This window comes from Python bivittatus, unplaced genomic scaffold (genome assembly GCF_059951505.1).
Source record: "Python bivittatus isolate LINGU-HERP-01145 unplaced genomic scaffold, Pbiv_v1 ctg000200_np1212, whole genome shotgun sequence".
Lineage (NCBI taxonomy): Eukaryota > Metazoa > Chordata > Lepidosauria > Squamata > Pythonidae > Python > Python bivittatus.
Genome location: NW_028277040.1, coordinates 17265507 through 17285809, shown reverse-complemented (window position 1 = coordinate 17285809; position 20303 = coordinate 17265507). Strand labels below are relative to the sequence as shown.

The window sequence follows — 20303 nt, the reverse complement described above, 5'->3', positions numbered from 1 at the left end:
ATTAAAATATATTTTACCTCAGCCTTGATCTACCAAAATCACTTGTCATGTTTTATATTTGAGATCTCACTACCACTAGCCAAGACACAGCCTTGGTGGGTGGCAGCCTTTTCTGGGTATGGTAGCAAAATAAGCTTAGGCCCAGTTGTTGCTCAGATGGAAGACTACCAGGGAATTCCAGAATTGTAGGCTAAACAGGGAAATTGAAAAATATACTGGCAAAAGAGAAGAAATTGCATTCTGCTACATGGTTGTTGCCCTGCTTTCATCGGAGGTTGAGATGAACTTGAGACCATCTTTTCCTGTCATGGTAGGACATACAAGTTCTTCTGTTTGGTACTTGTAGCTGCCCTTCCGTCTGGGTTCAGTCTTACTAATATCTAACTTCAGTCTTCAACTTTTGATTTGTATTTGTTGTATCTTTCAAATGTTTTATTAAAAGAGAAATACTCAAATTGGGATAACACTAAAGAAAACTTCTGAGCTTGAAATGTCAACATTTTCAAATTTAAAGTCTCACTTATTTGAGGAAAACATTATTCCTGGATTGAAAAAGTGGTTTGTTTGCTCTTCTAGTATAAATCCAACATATAAATATGGAGAGAAGAATCTTTTTATCATTGTAGCTTTATATCCTATTCAAGTATTCCTGTAAAATTAGATCAGTATGAGGCAAATTTGCCTTGCCTCAATTAGGTGTTTTGAGCTGATCCTCACTGGGGCCAAAAGGCCACCCAATTCTTCATTTTGTCCCAAAGTCTCAACCAAGGAAGATCTTTGCCCTGAGCAACCCTCACCTTGGGCTTAGATGTGAGAAGGCAGTGTTGGCTTGTAAAGCTGTTTCAGGAAAACAAGGCACTTGAAATGCCTCTTTGAAGATGTCCACAACTCTTTTCAACATATTATATCTAAAATACATTTCATAGCACAGGAGATAGCAAAGCAGTGGTGTTCCTCCTCTTAATCTTTTTTGATGCTACATCTTTACATCATACATGCTGATCCCAAGAATCTGAACTGATTTTCAATCATCTTGGCAATATCCCTAAATAGTAGATTATTTCCCAATTAAATATATTACAGTGGAATTTTAATCTAAATTCCATCTCAGCAGAATTTTCATTGTTATAACATTGAACTGTAATCTTCAAAAATTGTTTTCAATATGTAATAAGATTGGGTCTTTAATCTCTCATTTCTATAAATTGGTTTTGCAATTTCTAAAAAATAATTTTGGGGGGCTTAAAGTATCAAGACAGGCCAGTTGTTACAGATGAAGATAGATAGATAGATAGATAGATAGATAGATAGATAGATAGATAGATAGATAGATAGATAGATAGATAGATAGATGATAGAGGAATAACTTAATTTTTTCCAAAAATGTGTATAGTGCTATTCGTAAATGGTGCTTGGCCTTCAAGAAATAAGATGTTCTGTCTTGAGAGCTTGCGTTTTAATCCAGAGCTGATAGGGTATGGCAGGCTCTTTGGCAAGGAGAAGGATGCACTTTAAGCATCCATTATTGTGGCCATTTTTATATCAGTATTCAGCCTAAACGCTGACAGCAGTTTCTAGGTCTGAAAAGTGATGAGTCCCAAGCAGGATACCATTTGCACAATGACAAGAAGGAACACACAAGGCAAGTACCAGAATAGAAAGGAGCCTAATTTCATTGATTAGTCAAAAGATCCACAGCAAATAAATCCTATTCAACTAACCAACTCATGAGCGTGAGTACCTGTCCCACCTTCCTTATAATGACAAAGGGTCACTCTTCCTGCTCACAGTTATGGAGAGGGTACAATTCCTCTCTAGGCTCTTGGCAGCCATTCTGTGCCTGATGAAACCAAGTGGAGTCACGGCTGCTCTTAGGTCAATTAGACCTGAGTGGACAGAGCAGGCAAATGCCACTGGCTTTCCATTTTGGTCACTGTAAGCCTGCAGATTAAATATGGGAGGCCACTTGGGGCTGGTCTAACATCTGCTTTCTTGCCCTCAATACACACTTCACAGTCAAATGTCCAAGTTGAACACATGCCGAGTGCTAACAAAGTTAAAGCCTGGGGGCGGGGGGGAGGGAATCACAATAGGAATTGCCATGATGACACCCACACCCTAGTGATCCATTTTGCACCCAGAGTTCCTGAAAATCACATCCTTCCAATTTTGTTGCAAAATCGAGCCAGCTTCTTACAATGGAAAGACCATCCTGCATACAACAGCTGCTTTCATGGGAATCTAGAGATGGAATGGATCATCCAAGAAAATTTGCTGATCGTACCTGGTTCTTGGATGTTCTGCCCAAAAAGGCTTATGAATTTTCACTTATAGAAAAACGTGTGGATCATTTGAATGTACAGACAAGCCCTGAGATTCCGATTAAGCCTTTCCTTCCTTCAAAAATTCCTCAGTGAGTCATATAAACAGGAGCCTCTAAACCAGACTTCTCTAACATAGTACCTTCCAGGTATGTTGTACCATTCAGATATCCAGTCTCTCTGGAAGGCATCAGACTGGGGAAGGCTTTCAGCATACCATCACCAATTTCTGGTTGCACAAATGATGCTATAAGGTGACTAGGGTGATTTCCCCATCCCACCACAGCCAGAAACATAGCTTCTCAGTCAATAAGGGAGACCAGCATCAACAGAGAATCTTCTGATATTGTCCTCACCTGCTTCAAATGCCATCTCCACACATCAGTTTTGCAAGCTTCCTGATCACAGGCCTATCAATAATTCAGGGCCCATCAGCAATACTCCAAAGGGCAGGCTCTTACCCTGCACTTTGGTGCAGTCAGCAAGTGATCTGCCGTGCAGAGATTCTCCATTTCAAATCCCAGGGCAGCAGGCCAAGTCTAGCTAGTATTGCATTTTCAATTAGCTTCTGAGTGAACGCTTGGCATCTGCGGAAGAGAATCTGTACACAATTAGCCTCTTGTTCCTTTCAGCTTGGTGCTGAGTGGATCATCTGGAGAACTGGAGGAGGAAGAACCGCAGCTCTGAGCAGGGACATTGCTGTGGATGTAGAAGGAAGAAGGAGATTTTGCAGTTCAGGCAGTTTCTGCTCTCTCTATCTCAGGAATTATTGTGACTGTTACAGAGCACTGGGCTTCAGGGAGTTTGCCAGGAGACAAGCAGAAAAGGAAACTTCTTGTCTCTCCTTTCAGCAGGCCAGGTCTTTCCCCCCACACTTCTCCTATTCCTAAATACTGCTATGGAGCCAAACAGTCCTAAAAAGATACAATTCGCTGTACCATTATTTCAAAGTCAAATAGATTCTGAAGCAGCTGAACAGGTAAGCTGGTTTTATCTTCACTGCCTATGGAAGAGGATAAAGTTTTCTAAGGGCACCATATTTCCAAATCTAGAAACTGGAGTGCAACTTTGCAGAAGTGACGGAATTCCATAAGAATTCTTTGTCATTGAAAGAGAGAAAGAAGAGGGGGGAGATTTGTCCTTTGGATACTCTAGGTGACTTTTTTTTCTTTTCTTTCTGAGCAAACCTCTGCTTTCCTTCTTCTCTAAGAAGAAAAGCATTCCAATAGTGAGCTTGAGAATTTTGTATATAAAAATTGTTGACAATGTTTAATGCTAGCAGATTGATTGCTAGGTAAGAAGGTAGTTTAGTTGAAAGGCTATAAATGACAAATGGATGGAAGGAACTGTAGCATCTTCAAATGGAGAAAAGACATCAAGAAAAGGATTTTATTTCTAAATATTCAATATTTTTAAGGAAATTTCTGAGCAGTCAAATTTATAGCCTAAATTTATGTTATTATAATATATCATCAAAACAATACACTAATATCAGCATCATATAATCAGAACGTTAAGAATGAATTGATATAGGTTGAAGCCATTTTCTGTTTGGCTCTTTGAAATGGTGTGTTCCCATCACTGACTGTGCATGGTTAAACCTGCAGAACAGGATGTTTCTCAGAAGAGATTCCCACTCTTAGAGTTCAGTTTTGATGCTCCGAATGGACAAACGTGGCTGCTGTTATGCACTTTTGACTCCTCTGAGTCCCACTGAACTGAATCAAATTTATATCTGAGAAGGTATGAGTAGGATTGCACTGTTAGTGTTATAGCTGAGATGCCCACTATGAACAGAACTTTCACCAGAAGAAAAAAATAGGCTGTTGATGGCAGCCCCACGGAATAGACCAAGCCTGAGCAGAATGAGATATCCTTATGCAGAAAACGTTTTAGATGCTATGCTATGACCCAAGATGAACTCTCATCCATCTCAAATAGATAAATATACTTTCTGAGTGACAAGTGCATGGTTTTGAGGATACCAATTTTTTAAATCATCTTCCTGTATGTGGACATAGAAACTCCTAGAATTAAGGTCATATGCTTCTTCCTTGACTTGGTGCCCTCTAGAATTGCTAGGGATTATCTCTCCAAATAATCAGCTGGTGAGAGGTTTTCTAGGAATGTTGGGAGCTGGACTCATGCTAGATCTGGAGTCAGTAAGCTGAGGAAGGCTGTATTTTTCCCGTTTAATGCTGCGTGGTATAAAACATCCACAGCATGATCAGGATAGATGCTGTGTAATGGATGATTCTTGACCAACTCGTAGTCTTTCTCCAGCAGCATATATACTAAGGATCAAAGTATTGGTTTTTGTGCGGATATAACATTATGCTTCTTGGCCATTAAGGTGACATGAGAGTGACTTTCAAACCAGCCAGAGGTTTACAATAAATTAATGCAACTGTGATTTTTTCCCTGCTTTCAACTGTTGATTTCTGTAGCCTCAACCACATGGCTTTTGAAATGACTTTCCATTACAAAAGCAATTTGTGGTGTGCTACAAGGGGCAAATGCATATCCCTATAGTGTCTTCTGACATCAGAAAAATGATTTGGGCCCACTTTATGACCACATCTCACTGGTAGTGTAAGAGCTAGGAGGCCAACCAATGTGACAAAATGAATTCTAAGTTTTTTGAAAAAGAAGGTCTCCAGATCAAAGTCTTCCCAGTATTTTCAGTCAGAGTAGGCAACGGAGTCCAAGTGGAATTTAAAAGCCCACTGCAAAATTGTCTGGGATGGGAATGTTCTGGGATATAGATAAAGTGCCATTTGGGATGAAAGCCACACAAAAATCCAGGCTTTCATACTCCTTCCACAGCCCTTGACACATACCCCAGCAGTCCTGATTAACCTTGGCTTTTGTGGTCTTATTGAATTTGAAAACCAGCAAAATGTGGCAAACTAAAAAGACATAAAGGAAGAAATGATCTACTAGTAATACTAGCAGGACAAGTTCATGCTAACTTGCTGTGTTTTGTTCTTGACACAGAAAACATGACCAGCTTGTAAAATTGTTCCGGTTTTGAGTGTTGTTAAAGAAAGCCAATGATTTAAATACTTAGGGTGTATTTGTATTAGTTTAGTTACTTGTCATTGACTGTGAATTTAGATATATAGCTGCTTGTATCTATATTTGATATCTATATCTGCCTATACCTATAATTTCTGCAGATCAGGAAAAGAAGGCCCACCCCAGCATCATTAGTAATTATGAATGATTCGTCTCCTGGTAAGTCCACTCTATGGCTTTCTAAGTGCTTGATGAGATTAAAAAAAATATTAAAGGGAAAGAACTAGAATAGATGTAAAATGGTGGCACGATGTAGTTGCCAGAAAGGAACATCTACACCCGCTTGTGCTTCTCCACCTTGTGGATATCGGAAAGAAATAATTTCTTGTAGATATCAGAAGAAAATAATTTCTCAGCCTAACCCTACAGATGTTTTTTCACTAGCCAGGTTTGTATAGTGGTTAAGGTGCTGGACAAGGAGTGGGGAGACCCAGGTTCTAGGGCCACCTTAGGCATGGAAGCCAGCTGGGTGACTTGGGCCAGCCACTCTTTTTCAACCCTATGAAGAAGGCAGTGGCAAACTACTTCTGAAATCTTGCCAAGAAAACTGCAGGAACCACTTCTGTATGGTTGCAGGAATCAAGACTGACTTGAAGGCACCAGACAAAAACCAAACCCCACAGATTTGTCAGATTGGGATCAAAGCTACCCAGAAAATCAAGTGTGGTCCTTAAGGGTTAGGAGAAGGTCCTTTTCAAGGTTTTATTATCCATTATTTTGTTTAATTTAATTCATGAGTCCATTCCTTTCCACAATGAATGTTATAAAAATTCTCTTACAATGTCCATAATGGTTACCCCCCCCCCCAAAAAAAATCAATAGGTAAGAAAAGAAGAAAAGAAAGTGAGCCCAAATAAGGGAAATAGTATACAGGATGTACCAAGTCAGGCCCGAGAGGCCAATCACAATTTTTTTTTCCAGAGATAATGTTACTGTACTTAGGAATGTTCAAAGATCACACGTCAAACGAGTAAGGAAGTATTTAGAGGAAAATGGTAACGAATTTGAACCTTTAATGTAATTTATATAATAAATTGTCTCTGGGGCCTGACTTTTGGTATACCCTGTATATAAAAGAACTGATAGCACAAACTGCAATATTGAAAAACCAATGGAAGAACAGGATATTTCCTCAGGATGCATTTTTAGAAACTTCAGGGTGGCCGCTCTTGAGAAAAGAAATCACAAAGAGCAAAACAATTGAACTAGAATTAATCAGGGGACCTAAGACTTTCTTTTTACATTCCAGTCAGACTACATACGTTAACTAGTTTATCAGTAAAGAATGCCTCTATTAATTACTGTTTTGCTAATGGTCACAATTTAAAGATACTTCTGTCTCTTGCCTTTCAGACTTTTTTTATCCCACCTTTATTATTTTTATAAATAATTCAAAGTGACAAACAAACCTAGTATTCCTTCCTCCTCCTATTTTCCCCACAACAATAACCCTGTGAGGTGAGTTGGGCTGAGAGAGAGTGACTGGCCCAAAGTCACCCAGCCGGCTTTCATGCCTCAGGCGGGACTCGAACTCACAGTGACCTTTCCTTTCGCCATTTGCCATTCTCCATTTCTGCTTTTCCATTCCCACCCTCACCCCCAACTACTCTCTCTACAAACCCTAACCCTTTCTCAGCACTGTACTATGTGTATCTAATGACGTGGACTGGGATCCACAAAAGCTTTTGCCAGAGATTAGTAAACTTTTCAGGCTTCAGGCAGAATCCTACAATTTTACACATAATGCAGATGCACAAAAATGAATGAAAATAAAACATTTTTTAAAAGTCGCTGACACCCCTTGAGAATGCCAAAGGGCACATGCTTTTGACAGTCACGCTTGAGACTGAATGGACTTCCTTGACTGGGTGTTAAGTTACCAATGTTGTGATTTACTCCATGCTTTCAGGACACTAAGTAAGCAATCGTTAGATGCCATGTCTTCTCGATTACTGTTCCAACTCTTCCCCTTGATGAGGATTGCAGAGATTCTTCCCCAAGTTTTCAGAGAGAATCTACCTCTTGAATCAAATCTTTGGCTGAGCTGCCCTGTTTTTCCAAATCTGTTAAACCTCTAATGTCTGCACTGTTATTCTGTACCAGGATGGTGTCTGCATATTGCCTGCATCCCTAAATCCATTTCTGTGCCCCCTGGCACTCCCCTTGATCATAGTGCCAGAATTTAGCAGTAAAATGCCAAGGACAAGAATAGAGTTTTCCATGGGCATCAGGGGCGGGGGTGGGGGGGGTGGGGGTGATGAAACGTGGTGCAAGATAACCTCTGCACCTTTTATAACTTGCACTGTGACATCCAGATGCACATTTCATCCTTTTGATAAACACTCAGTTTGCTATAGTTGCTCCTGCAGTATTCCATTTTAAGGATGATTTTGATATTTTCAGCCTTTAAAACGTTTAAAGTATCAACATTTCCCTTATATTTCCCATTACTTATGGGCCTTCAAGTCAGTCTTGACTCCTGGCAACTGACTGGACCAGCCCCTGCAGTTTTCTTGGCAAGATTTGCCAAAGTGGGTTGCCCTGGCCTTCTTTTACGGCTGAGGGAGAGGGACTGGCATAAAGGCACCCAGCTGGCTTGGCGCCCAAGGCAGGACTAGAACTCCTGGTTTCCTGGTTTCTAGCCTGGTGCCTTAAACCACTATATCAAAACGGCTCTCAACGTTTCCTTTAATCCCCACAAAAAATCTCGGAAAATGAAAAATCTGGAAAATCATGGCCAAATCATCTGCTCCAATCAACTGCAGCTTCTCTATACTAATCTAGGAAAACAAAGTTATATAAATAAACTGCACAACTGCTCTAGCAAGTTGTTTATTGGATAAATGTGTACAACAACTCAGAGATACCTTCAGAAGGGTGCTGTACATGACAATCTTCCCAATCTGGGATGTACAGTGTTTTCCTCAATTTCAGACAACCCTGAATCAAGTCATGGTGAATATTTGCATTGATGGTTGGTGTGGCTTCAAGGTGACATATTGTTTCAGCTGATGCCCTGGAAATACAGCTCGAACATATATGCTAATCTAAAGCATTGCCTATCTACCGATACATTAAATAATAAGAAGCATTTGCCTCTGAGACTTCTGGCATTTCTATATGGGTGTTTGATGTCTGCAATTGCTGACAGCTCTGCCTGAATCTATGATACGAGAGAGCTTTCAGTGAGTTGGTATGGATGATATTTTCCATCTGAGATGTACAGCAGCTCGTGAGCCAGCCAAAATCAGCCCCACAAACTGTGCCCTCAAAGTCATGCCACTGACAGATTTCCTAATCAATTTTTACCACTGCCCATTTAAAAGCCATTTGAGAAGCAACCTCGCTTCTCTCTTACTGATATTCATTCCCCATTTTCTATAAAAGCTTTACAGCATTTTATACCCATTAAGCATTACTAGACTAGCAGGTTCCAGCTCGTGCAATTGGTCCTGCTCGGGCACTAGATGGAGGTCGGGCAACAAAAGGCCACTTTATTCCTCTCATACTAATAAGGCATACAAATAATCTACTTTCAAGGAGGGGCAGTATTAGCAAATGGCCATGAAGGTTTAGAAAAGCTGTAGTAGAGCATTGCTCAAGGATGGAAGACGTTGTTGTTGCTGTTTTCTGCTCTCTATATCCATCAAAGGTACGTATAATTTAAAATGAACCAAAACCTTATGGAAACTACTTGGAAAGACATTACAAATAAGTATGAATCAGGGAGGGATGGTAATCAGTAGCTTTTAGCTGTTAATATACAACTCCAGTAATTTCTAATGGAGATGAGGCTGATATCTAGAAGAACTCCCAGCCCTGAACCAGACAAGATGGAACTGACTTAGCTCTTATCTAAGTGAGATGATACTTTCGGGTCCAGAAATGATACAAACCAACTTTTTGCCCAGCAGAAAGATGGAAATGGACCATTATTCCTGGTCTGCCAGCAGAAGTGACACACATAGCAGGAGACTAGGAGAAGGTGGACTTTTGGTCCAATCTGGCAGGCTCTTCTGATGTACATATTGGCTCCTGAGCTTGGGACATGGAGTAATTTGGCAAGTCTGTGGTAGGTAGGCCCAACTTAAGAATATGAGGCCAAAGATGCCTTTAGGCAATCTAGGGGAGGGGAAGAGGATGCATCTTCTAGCCACGTGCTTAATCCTTTCCGAGATGGAAATCCTTCGGCCATCTCAAAGACTTCTAGGAAGCCACATAGCCTCATAGCTGCCCCAAAGGAAGCATTCTACTGGGAAAATGTCTTTTAGCCTTCATCCCAGGAAAAAAGAGATCCATGTGAAAGGCAAGCACTGGAATATCTGAAGCAAACTTCTCTGCCTATAGCAGAAACTTCTGCCATCTTATCAAACCGTGAAGTCTGGCCCAAAATATTCTGCTGCTTGAGACAGAGCAGCAAAGTTATGAACCACAGTACTCAGGGCTGATCATGTTATTTCCGTTCCTGTGTAGGCAGTTCATTAAAAACCACACTAAATTGTTTAAAGGCTAGCAAGATACTTGGCTTCAAGGAATGGGCTCATGGAGAATTGACTGGAAATGTTTCCTTTGCATTCTTAAAATTGCTGAATGGCAGTTATGAAGAGCCCATTTATTTTTCATGGACTATGCAGCTTGTTCTCAAAAACAGCAGGACATTCTGAGGAGTCAACCTCATGTCCCTCTAGCCCAGTGTTGTCCAAACTTGGCCACTTTAAGATGAGTGGACTTCAACTCCCAGAATTCCCAAGCCAGCCATGCTGGCTGGGGAACACACCTTGCTGTTTTTATAAGCCAGGTGCTCATGACATTGGCTTTATCTCCCTTTCAGCCTACAGCAGAGGCAGCTTAAAATCATCTGTTCCATTTTTAAAGTTGTTTCCTCTCTTTTCCAGACACAGACTTATGGCGTTACAGTTGATAATATGGTCAGGGACTAGGATATGTTGAGTTCAGGCTACTGAGGCACACCCCTCCCCTGTAGGCACTCTCACCACCACCCTGGGCCACTTTATCTTGGGCTATTGGAGAGACCTGACATCTGGCTTCTGCACAGGCATTTGCCTGTGTAATCCCTGGCCAGCATTTTCCAGGGTACTTCTCAGGTCTTACACCAGCTCATGAGTTTGGCCCTCTTGCTGTGCATTGGTGGGTCTGTTAGCAAGTACAATATAGGTTTTATGGTCCTTCTGCTAACAAGGAGTTTTGTGTGGCTCTACTTTACTATTTACACCACTTTCATTATTTCTGGGGAGTAACTCATGAGTACTGCAACTGAGTGGTCAACACCACTAGTACCAGTATCATGCAGCTGGTGGTTGTTTGCTGTTACTTATGCTGCCATCAATATTATTGGTGGTGAGGATGGGGAAATAGGGAACCAGTTTTCCTACTCTACTCTGGCTCTGATGGCACCAGTGTCAAGGTGTCAGCTGTTGTTCTTACATATGGGACAATCCCAATTGCATTCATAGGGCACTTCCAGGTGCTGCTGACCAGAAGGTCAGAGCTGGACTTCTTGGTGACCACTATACAACAGGAGTACAAAGATGCAGATTACTTGCTTACTCTTCAGTACTCATTCCTTCTTCATATCTAGGCTACAGGCAATTCCTCTTCCATAAACCAGCCAGGAAGACATCCCACCAAATGACGAAAGGGGAATATATGGGATGGAAAAGGACTGTTGCGAATGGTGCAAATCAAAGCATCAGCGAAGCTTCAGGCAGTCATTTCAATCTTTGAAAAAATTGCAGAGGAATGACATAGGCATGGATATTATCACCCAGCAACAGAATGTCAGATAAAAACAAAGGAAAATTGCAAAACCCAGAAATATCCTAGCAAAAACATTCTCCCAATATTCCTGTTCCATGAAGTCCCTCTTCTGCACTTCCAACTTGGAAAGTGGGCTACCTGGGCTACCTTTGAACATGGGTTTAGCGTTCTTTCTGAAGATTGCTAGACCCATGTTCAGAAACAATCTGAATGGCAGGTGCACAGAGTGAAGTGTCCCTGCCACACCTGCGACCTATTAATTAGGCTATTTTTGAACACAGGTTTAGCATTCTTTCAAAAGGGTTCTACTAGACTACTATTCAGAAATAGCCTGAATAATCACAGGCATAGAGGACCTCTGGATGTGTGACCTGTCACTCAGGCAACTTGCCTAATCCCACCCTACCACATGTTAAAGCGAGCAATTGATCATTTTTTCTGCTAGCAGGAAGGGAAATAAAAACAGGGGACACCACCAATTATTTTCTTTAACTAGTCCTGCATTCAAAACTGTAAGGAGAGCATCACTTGCTCTTTGTGTTCCTGTAGTAGAATAGGGCTCAGCCAGTATGGCAGCAGAATTTATGCTGGCATATTTTTTTCTGGCTCAATGATTGAAGGATGTCATGTTAATGAGGCCTTGAGGAACAGCCTGGGAAGGAATGTATTGTGGACATAAAGAAAGTAGCAAGAAAAGTACTATCATCTGAGTAAAATAGCTCATAGTACCCTCCTCAAAATTTCATGTTGGAGATTTTACTACTATACTAAAATTCCTTACTAGGGCTGATGGGAAGATACTATGAGCTATTTTACTCTGGCTTGTTGATATTCTGATTGTGAAAGTTTATTTACTGAATAAACCCGCAGTTGGTTTACCCAATTGTTCACCCAACATCTTAATCCATAAATCATGGTTTACAACCATAAGGACCCCAAATGGCTAAAACCAGATTAAATGATCTGCAATGCAATGTGTGAGCCAACCTGCTGAGTCCATTAAGCTCCAAGCTAGCTAAAAACGCTTGAGGGTTTCATCTGCCTTGCACTTTTAAACAAATCAGCCTGATCATATTTCCTAGATGAATAAATGTTGTAAGGTAAGCCACTTTGTCTCCTATAAAGATTTTGGATCACAATTCCCGTAATCTCTGATTATGGATTAAGGATGGGGCTCATGAGAGTGAAATCCAAAGTATCTGGACAGTGGTGTCTGCAGGGAGGCCGAGGGAAGGGGCAGTGGGATGCAGGTGCCGTTCTAGCATTGTGACTCTTTTCTTTGAGCTTTGCAACAACACTCTCCCCCACACCCCACACGCAAAGGGGCAGACCTTGCGCTGTGATGGTGTGATGCTGCTTTTGTCATTCTGATGCCTTCGGGCGCCACTGTAATTAGAGAATGTAGGTATTTATATCTCCCAATGAAACAACATCTCATGTTACGTTTTTCTACTTTTCTGAAGTCTGTGATTCAGTTCTCAGCTAAAACAAGTTCCTAAACATGGAGGACTGTGGGGTTGGTGACAAGGAGTGTCTGAGAACTCTGGACCAATAAGCTGGTCACTGCCTCCCTCTCATCCTCCGATTATACATAGGGGAAATTTTAACCACATGGAAGCAGTTTGAGTCACATGGAGAAAGTTCTAACCACATACAGGAAGTAATCCTGAATCCAGGAAGTAATCCTGTATATGACAAATCCCTGATGGTTTTTTGCATAAGAATTGTTTGGTGGTGAAGTACTGCTTCTAACTACATTCAATTCAAGAAGAGTACTTTGTTTAAAGAACAGTGTCATAACTGGGCTCCAACTTGCCCTGTTTTCATGAGACAAAACTTAAAGTTAACAGTTGTGTGAAGCAGTAGAAAGTAGTCAGGGAGCGTGTGGCTTCTCTGAACACCAAAAGGAAACCATTTGGAGAAACCAAACAATTCTCTCCAAACATCCCCTGAAAAGGATCAAATAGAAAGAATTTTCCTAATATTTCAGGCCATTCCAAGAAACCACAAAGTAAAACTTGTAGAAGGGCAACAGGTGATTTTTCTTGTTTTTCCTGAAATATTCTTTCCATTGTCCAGAAGGCTTTCTCTGCTGAACCAAAATAGATGAAGAACAGATGTTGAGGAATCATTGCAACACTCTGTGCAAAAGATTGATGACTAATGTGCACGTGCTGTCACTTTTGAACAACTTGGCTTTTTACATGAAAATCTTAAAAAACAAGACAAGTGCCAGCAAGACCACAATGTTTCTTTCCAGAAATGTTTAATGCAATTAATGAATTGTGGTACATCATACAACCTGCAGATGGGAAGACTCAGATTACTGAACCTGCTTGTAGGAAACAGCAGGAACTGAAGTCAAACCAAGGCAGAAAATAGCAGGAAGTTCTGGGCACAGAGGTGCTCATCTGGGAGGTAATTGTTTTCTGAGATGGATGCAAGTCAGCCACAACCATGGAGAATAATTCCATGTTATGCTATGAACTTGGATAAGTCATGCCCTAAAATTATGGTCTGCCACTGATTCAAAATGTAATTTAGCTTTGCTTGGTAATACCTTCCCTAACCAGGTGTCCTCCAGATGTGTGGTATTACTACCATTGTGAATCTCAGTAGTTACAGTTCAATACCTCCAGGGGGTCAGTCCTTCTTGGGCCCATCAAGAACTTGGCTGAAGCTTTCCCGAAATTTCACATGGCATGGCTAGCAAAAAGTCTTGATTGGCAACGGGGGCTGAAGCTGCCTCAATCAGTTCTTTGCCTTCTGATAATTAAGGCTGCTGCCCACATTTTATACTCTTAAGCTGGAAATAGGTGCCTTTTCTCCCTCACTTTCAACAGCTTAATAGAAACCCTGTTTTACATACCCCACGCTTGGGGCTATGTGGCACGTAGTGATTGGCGTTTTCAGCATTCCTGTCTCAGGAGACTGTAGCTCCCCAGAGAGAGTACAGGTACCCCAAGTACCAGGTTTGGGGAAAGCATTAGATGCGCTATCTCAGTGTTTCTCAACCTCAGCAACTTTAAGATGTGTGGATTCAACTCCCAGAATTTGCCTGCCAGCAAGACTACACATCTTAAAGTTGCTGAGGTTGAGAAACACTGCTCTGGTTCACTGCATTTCTAACAGGCTGCTCGATTTCCAGTGAATACTGGAGGAGGAGTTAGGGAGAAGATGTCTCTCATAACAACATTATTTTCAACCATACAGACTTCTCTGTGCGGCATCTTTTGGCACCGGCAGCTGGAATCTAGCAGAACTAACATCAGCTGCTTTCAGTTTCAAGTTTGTGCTTATGGTTAGTTATAAACTCTTCTGACAGAGCCATATATCAGCGAAAACAGCCTTCATCAACTACTGATTTTACATGTTCTTCTTTCAGAATTCAGCACAGATGTTTTTTCTCTCTGTGATAGCAGTACAAAGGAGCAAAATATGCTTAATATTAATTTAATTAGAAAATTGGTGGGTAGAGATTTTAGCAGCTAAGAGCAGAAACAAGCAGAGATGAGGGACACTTTACATTTTTTTAAAGGAAAAAAAAAAGCAACACCCTGAAATGGTTTTGAATTTTATACAAATTTCTTTACCAGTCCAATTTGTTTAAGAAAATAATACATGAAAAAACCCTGCAACAATTGTTATTCAGCTTTAGACAATTAAGGGCAGAGAAATATGCAAATAAAAAATAATAACCAAATTATAAATATGCAGGCCAACAACATCAACAACAAAATTTAACCATTAACAAGTTAATAATCTGATCTTCTGAAACAAGAGGGTTCTCATTGTTCTCAGCCTGGACAGCCATGCTGGCCGGGGAGATGGTTTTATAGCTTAACATTTCTGGAAGGTCACTCAGGCTGTTCATGACTTCACAGTGTCCATCAGAAAGGCAGTGAAAAGATGGACACAGGCCTTTTCCCTTCCAAGCTCCATATGAACACATGTTCATGTGTTCTACTGTTGTAAAAACTCAAAGAAAGCCCCCTTTCTGTTCCTTTTTCTCTCATCTGTACATGTTATTCTTCTTAAGCAATGAGCCACATTTTGCATTTAAGGGAAATATATATATAATAAGACAAAAGACTGCAGATTTGTTATATCTAGTATGTGAGTGAATGTGTGTGCATGTTTAAATTAAATTAAATTAAATTAAATTAAATTAAATTAAATTAAATTAAATACTTTTCTAAGCCATGCACCACAGCCACAGGTCAGTGGACCAGAAAAGTTTGTGGTATTGTGCTAGGCACCCAGGTTTTTCAATTTCTTTATAAAAATATGCAATGGAAATAGTAGTATTACATATTATTTCATTTACAGTTTCTAACGGAATACCTGTATAAATCGGTTTGATGTTTGACTGCTCCCATCTGATGGATGGTTGGGACTTAGGTACCCCACATCCCAAAGAGAGACCCCGAACAGAGACCCCTAAGATATCTTATGAGTGAAGCATTCAAGCAACACTCAAGGGAACTAAGGTGAAGCCTATTCGTTCACCGAAGTGGTAGGTGGGCACACGTTACCGACTTATGGCAGGATATGGCCCAATATTTCACATCTGCAGCTTCCCCAGCCCATGCCATCAGGAGGCAATACTAATCAGCAAATGCTGGCAGTGGGGTGAGGGGCATGGAAGGACCTGTGTCCTTGTGCACTCCAAGGATTTAAAAATGGTGGCCATTTTTACCCGATCTTATTCTGGGTGGATCTGTTGTCGACTCTTTCTGATTCATCTGCTTGTTTTTTGGGTACTGCTGTACAACTCTGAATCCTACTATCCAAACATTTGTGCTTCATAATAAATAAGAGGATGCCTCTTTGTACCTTCTTTGCATAGGAATTGGAGATGGGGAACGAATTGGTCTAGCCTGCAGTTGATGGCAAACTCCTTAATTTTGCACTTTTGAATTAGCACAGAAACTGAAATTTAGCTATCATTTGAAATTTAAACTTCTCAGAATTTTCTGAAGCTATTTGCTCACAATTTAAAAATATGTATTGGAGAAAATTCCATATAAAAACATACCTAGTCATGAAAGTATGACATAAAACACATTGTATTAAAGAAATTATTTACAGAAACTATCTACATTAGACCAAATTGTAAAGTGCAACATCTAAGTTTGAAAAAAAAAATATTCCAAACTACAGACATTTTAATGTAATTTTTTGAAAAGATTAATTCAGTGAACTCATTTTCACATATTTGCAGAAATAAGAATGAGAGAAAGTGGAAATGAGAGATTCATCCATCCTATTAGGAACTGGAGAGCCAGTTTGGTGCAGTGGTGGAGGCTCCAGGTTAGAAACCAGAAGATGGTGAGTTCTAGTCCTGCTTTAGGCACAAAGCCAGCTGGGTGTCCTTGGGCCAGTCGCTCTCATTCAGCCCTGGGAAGCAGGCAAGGGCAAGCCACTTCTGAAATCTTGCCAAGAAAGCTGCAGGGACTTGTCCAGGCAGTCACCAGGAGTCAAGACTGACTCAAAGCTACCAAAAAATAAATAAATTAGCTTACAATCCTTTCACACACATTTTAAATTCTGCTGATTCCAAGCTTTCTTAAGTCCAGCAACCTCATTTTAAGTAGGAAAAGTAATTTTCTTTCTGTTGTTGAGAAATGACTGAGAATCCGAAACTCTTCCTAATGCAATACAGTTCACCCAGAAATGTCTTGAGAAATCCGATCTATCTTCTGCTCAATCTGAATAGGAAAATCACTTACTGTAATTATGTTCTTACAGTGACAGTATTGTCCCCTGAAGGCTGGATTAGATTTTATTGGATGCCGTGTTAGAGAAAAACATTTTACTGCTTTCCTTGAAATTGCAGAAAGACTAGCTTTAATTTGTCAAGGAATGTCATTCTGAAGCCCTTGTTTGCTCTCATAGAAATTAACATCCCAAACTGAAGCTAGAAAGGATGGAAGGCCAGTGGCAGTTTGGAGACATTCATTCCATGAAAGGAACATTTTGGTTCTCACATCTCACTAGAACTTAATCTCCAAGATCATTTTTTCCTTTCCCCCCACTTTAGTGGCTTTCTTAAATTTAATTAGCTAGCGGCTGATTTATTAATCCTCAGAGCAGAACAACTTCTATTTGCCATTTTATAATTGACATAATTTCTTTATCTTTACAAGCCTTTGCAGAAGATAATATCCATTAAGCAATGTTATTCCCAGATGCCTTCACCATGAAAACTAGAACAACAGCAATCCCTATCAGGAGCATTAATACTTACCCACTTGTTAATTTATATTTCCCTTTAATTAGGTTTTTTTTTAAATAAGTTTTAAAAAAAGAGTGAATGCCTGAAGATAAAGACCAACAATCAGCCAAATTCTTCTCTAAACATTTTTAGATACAAACTGGATTAGATTCTTCAGAAGAAGCCTGCCTTGTATGATTTCAGGAGAGGTACACATGGCAAACTTTAGCTTGGATTTAGCACCCAAGCATTCGTTCCATCTTTGTGAGACACAGTAAAGTGAGTGGGTAGGAAAACAAGAGGTAGTTATAGAACTACCTATTTGTGGTTTTTAATATATTTTTATTCCAGTCTTGTTCCCAAAGGATTGCTGAATAATTTAAAAGCTGTTTGCAAAATGCTGTGGAAACCCAAAGTTAGCACCATGATGATGATGATTAAATATATCGCTTTTCAGAGAACATAGGACTAGGGCATCTAGGGTGCAAAATCTGAACGAGCAGAGAGACACTCGTTGTCTCTATGGCTGCCACCTCATGGCCGTCTGGCTTTTTGCAGTCCAGGTCTGGTGGCTCTGATGCGTGGCACCTGAATATTGTTCTTTCATGAGGAACTTTACCACACAGACATTTACAGAGGTATATGCTCAGACAGAGAAGATCCTACCTGAAAATAAGATAGGAGACATATTGAATAATTTGAGAGATGTTGCTGAAAGTATAGGATATTAGCTGCAATTTTTAAGGGGGTGCCTTCGAGTCAGTCTTGACTCCTGGCGACTGCCAGTTTTCCTGAAGTTTTCTTGGCAAGGTTTTTCAGAAGTGGTTTGCCCTTGCCTGCTTCTTCCCAGGGCTGAGAGAGAGGGGCTGGCCCAAGGTTCCCCAGCTGGCTTCGTGCCTGAGACGGGACTAGAACTCGGGTCTCCTGCTTTCTAGCCCAGTGCCTTAACAACCACGCCAAAGTAGCAAAGTGTGGTGAAAAGAAAACTCTGTTGCCAGCAGCATTCCTGCCATAGAGGGGCAATTGAAGTCCCTCAAAATGGAGGCTTGGGAGGGGGGAAGACAGGGTGGAACAGGCCGAAGTGGATTTGGGGCCACTGGCAGGTGTTTTCTGAACTGAGTGACTTCTCCATGTAGCAAAGCAGACAACTGCTTGACTTTACTTGCCTCCAAAACTGCAGCTAAAAAAAGGTGTGCTAGTGAAATGTGCAAACAGTGGTCTCACTTGTAAACATGAGAGCTGACATTGGGAAATGCTCATTTTAAAAGCCTGCAGCCAGGAAGTTTATGAAAGCAGAATGATTTACGTTTTTTTAAGGAAGTGATGTTACTAGTCCTGCAGACTGAATAACAAACTTAGAAAGCTTTAGTATGTTATGAGAAATTGTGAATAGAAGTGTGCATATGTGTAGAGCAGTGTTTCTCAACCTTGACAACTTGAAGATGTGTGGACTTCAACTCCCAGAATTCCCCAGCCAGCCATGGGAGCTGAAGTCTGCACATCTTCAAGTCGCCAAGGTTGAGAAAGACTGGTAGAGAGGATTAGGGAATGGCATGTTCCATACTGCATCATAGAACTGCCTATTCGTTGCTGGCGGTTGTTGGTAGTATGTTTTCATGGTAATTACACAATCCCCCCCTCCCCCTTCCTCTGTCACTTCTCCCAGACTGTGAGTGGGTGTGTGTATGGGTGTGTCACCTCAGCCATGTCTCCAAGCTGGAGAACAGTTCAGAGACCTTGGTTGTACTGAAACCTTATGGAAAAGAGAGCAAGAGAACTAGACTTGGAAGACCCATGCCAATGTATAAGAGCTGATAGGCTCCAGACTGATCCCCCCCCCAGGGGTCAGCTGACTGCCCCTGGCAAAGTGCTTGCATTGCACCCATGATAAAACTTATTGACTGCTTCAGAGAGAATATTCTTTGAAGCTGCTTCTCAGAAGGGTTGAGGACAAGATGAAAATGGAGTGAGGGGACCTGGCATAAAAAAAGATGTTGCCAGGGGATGTCCATGCTGTGGTTAGATGCAAGGGTGGGAAGGCTCTCTGCCTCAGCTCGAGAGATAATTTAACAGGTTAATTGGTGCCCAAGGTTGAAAGTTGGCATATGTGTTATTTGTCAAGGTTAGACAGCCTCTGGTGTATTTTGGCAGTCACAAACAAAATAAGATGCCTTTTCCTTCTAACAAGAATTGATCCTTTACATTTTTCAAGTTAGATTCTGTTGCAAATGCCTATATTAACTGAAGATAGCCAGTTTGGTGTAGTGGTTAAGGCACCAGGCTAAAAACTGGGAGACTGTGAGTTCTAGTCCCATCTCAGGCAAGAAGCCAGCTGGTGACCTTGGGACAGCCCCTCTCTCTCAGCCCTGGGAAGGAGGCAGTGACCAACCACTTCCGAAAAACCTTGCCAAGAGAACTCCAGGCAGTCACCAGGAGTCAACACTGACTCAAAGGCACCAAAATAAAATCTGAAAAACAGCTTCTGCCTTAAGGGCTTGGTAATACATAAATTGCCAGTCACAACAGGAGATGAATGACAGGACAATTCCACCTGCAGATGTGAAAAACAACAAAATCACTGAGAAATCCAAGACCCTTCTGGGCCTTACTGGCAGTTGAAGGGGGGAATTTTTCTTTCCTCAGACTGATTTTCATTTCAAGTATTTTCGTTCACTGCAAGAAATGAAAAGTGAATTATTATGCAAGAGTGAAACTGAGGATATTTGGGATCTGGAAACTGGGATCCAGGAGCTGGAATCAGGAAGTTTTTAAATCCCATGGCTGCATAGTCATCTCCTATTCACCCATCACCCCACCCCTTTTCCCATTCTCCGCTAGAGCTCTGACATCAGAGGTTTTAAGATCTCTCTTTCTCTGCCATTAGCAGGGGAGATCCAGTCTGTCTTTGA

The 20303-nt window shown here is 41.0% G+C and overlaps 1 protein-coding gene across 2 annotated transcripts in view; it reads left to right on the top strand.

Annotated features, from left to right (window-relative positions):
- Positions 1 to 2995: 2995 nt before the first annotated feature.
- PPP1R1C (protein phosphatase 1 regulatory inhibitor subunit 1C) overlaps positions 2996 to 20303 on the top strand; it is a 38048-nt gene continuing 20740 nt past the window's right edge. For both annotated transcript variants that reach the window (XM_007422775.4, XM_088135826.1), the window contains exons 1-2: positions 2996 to 3300; positions 5501 to 5558. In XM_007422775.4, the coding sequence (XP_007422837.1) occupies positions 3220 to 3300; positions 5501 to 5558 (139 nt within the window). In that variant the 5' untranslated portion in view covers positions 2996 to 3219. The remainder of the gene's footprint in view (positions 3301 to 5500; positions 5559 to 20303) is intronic.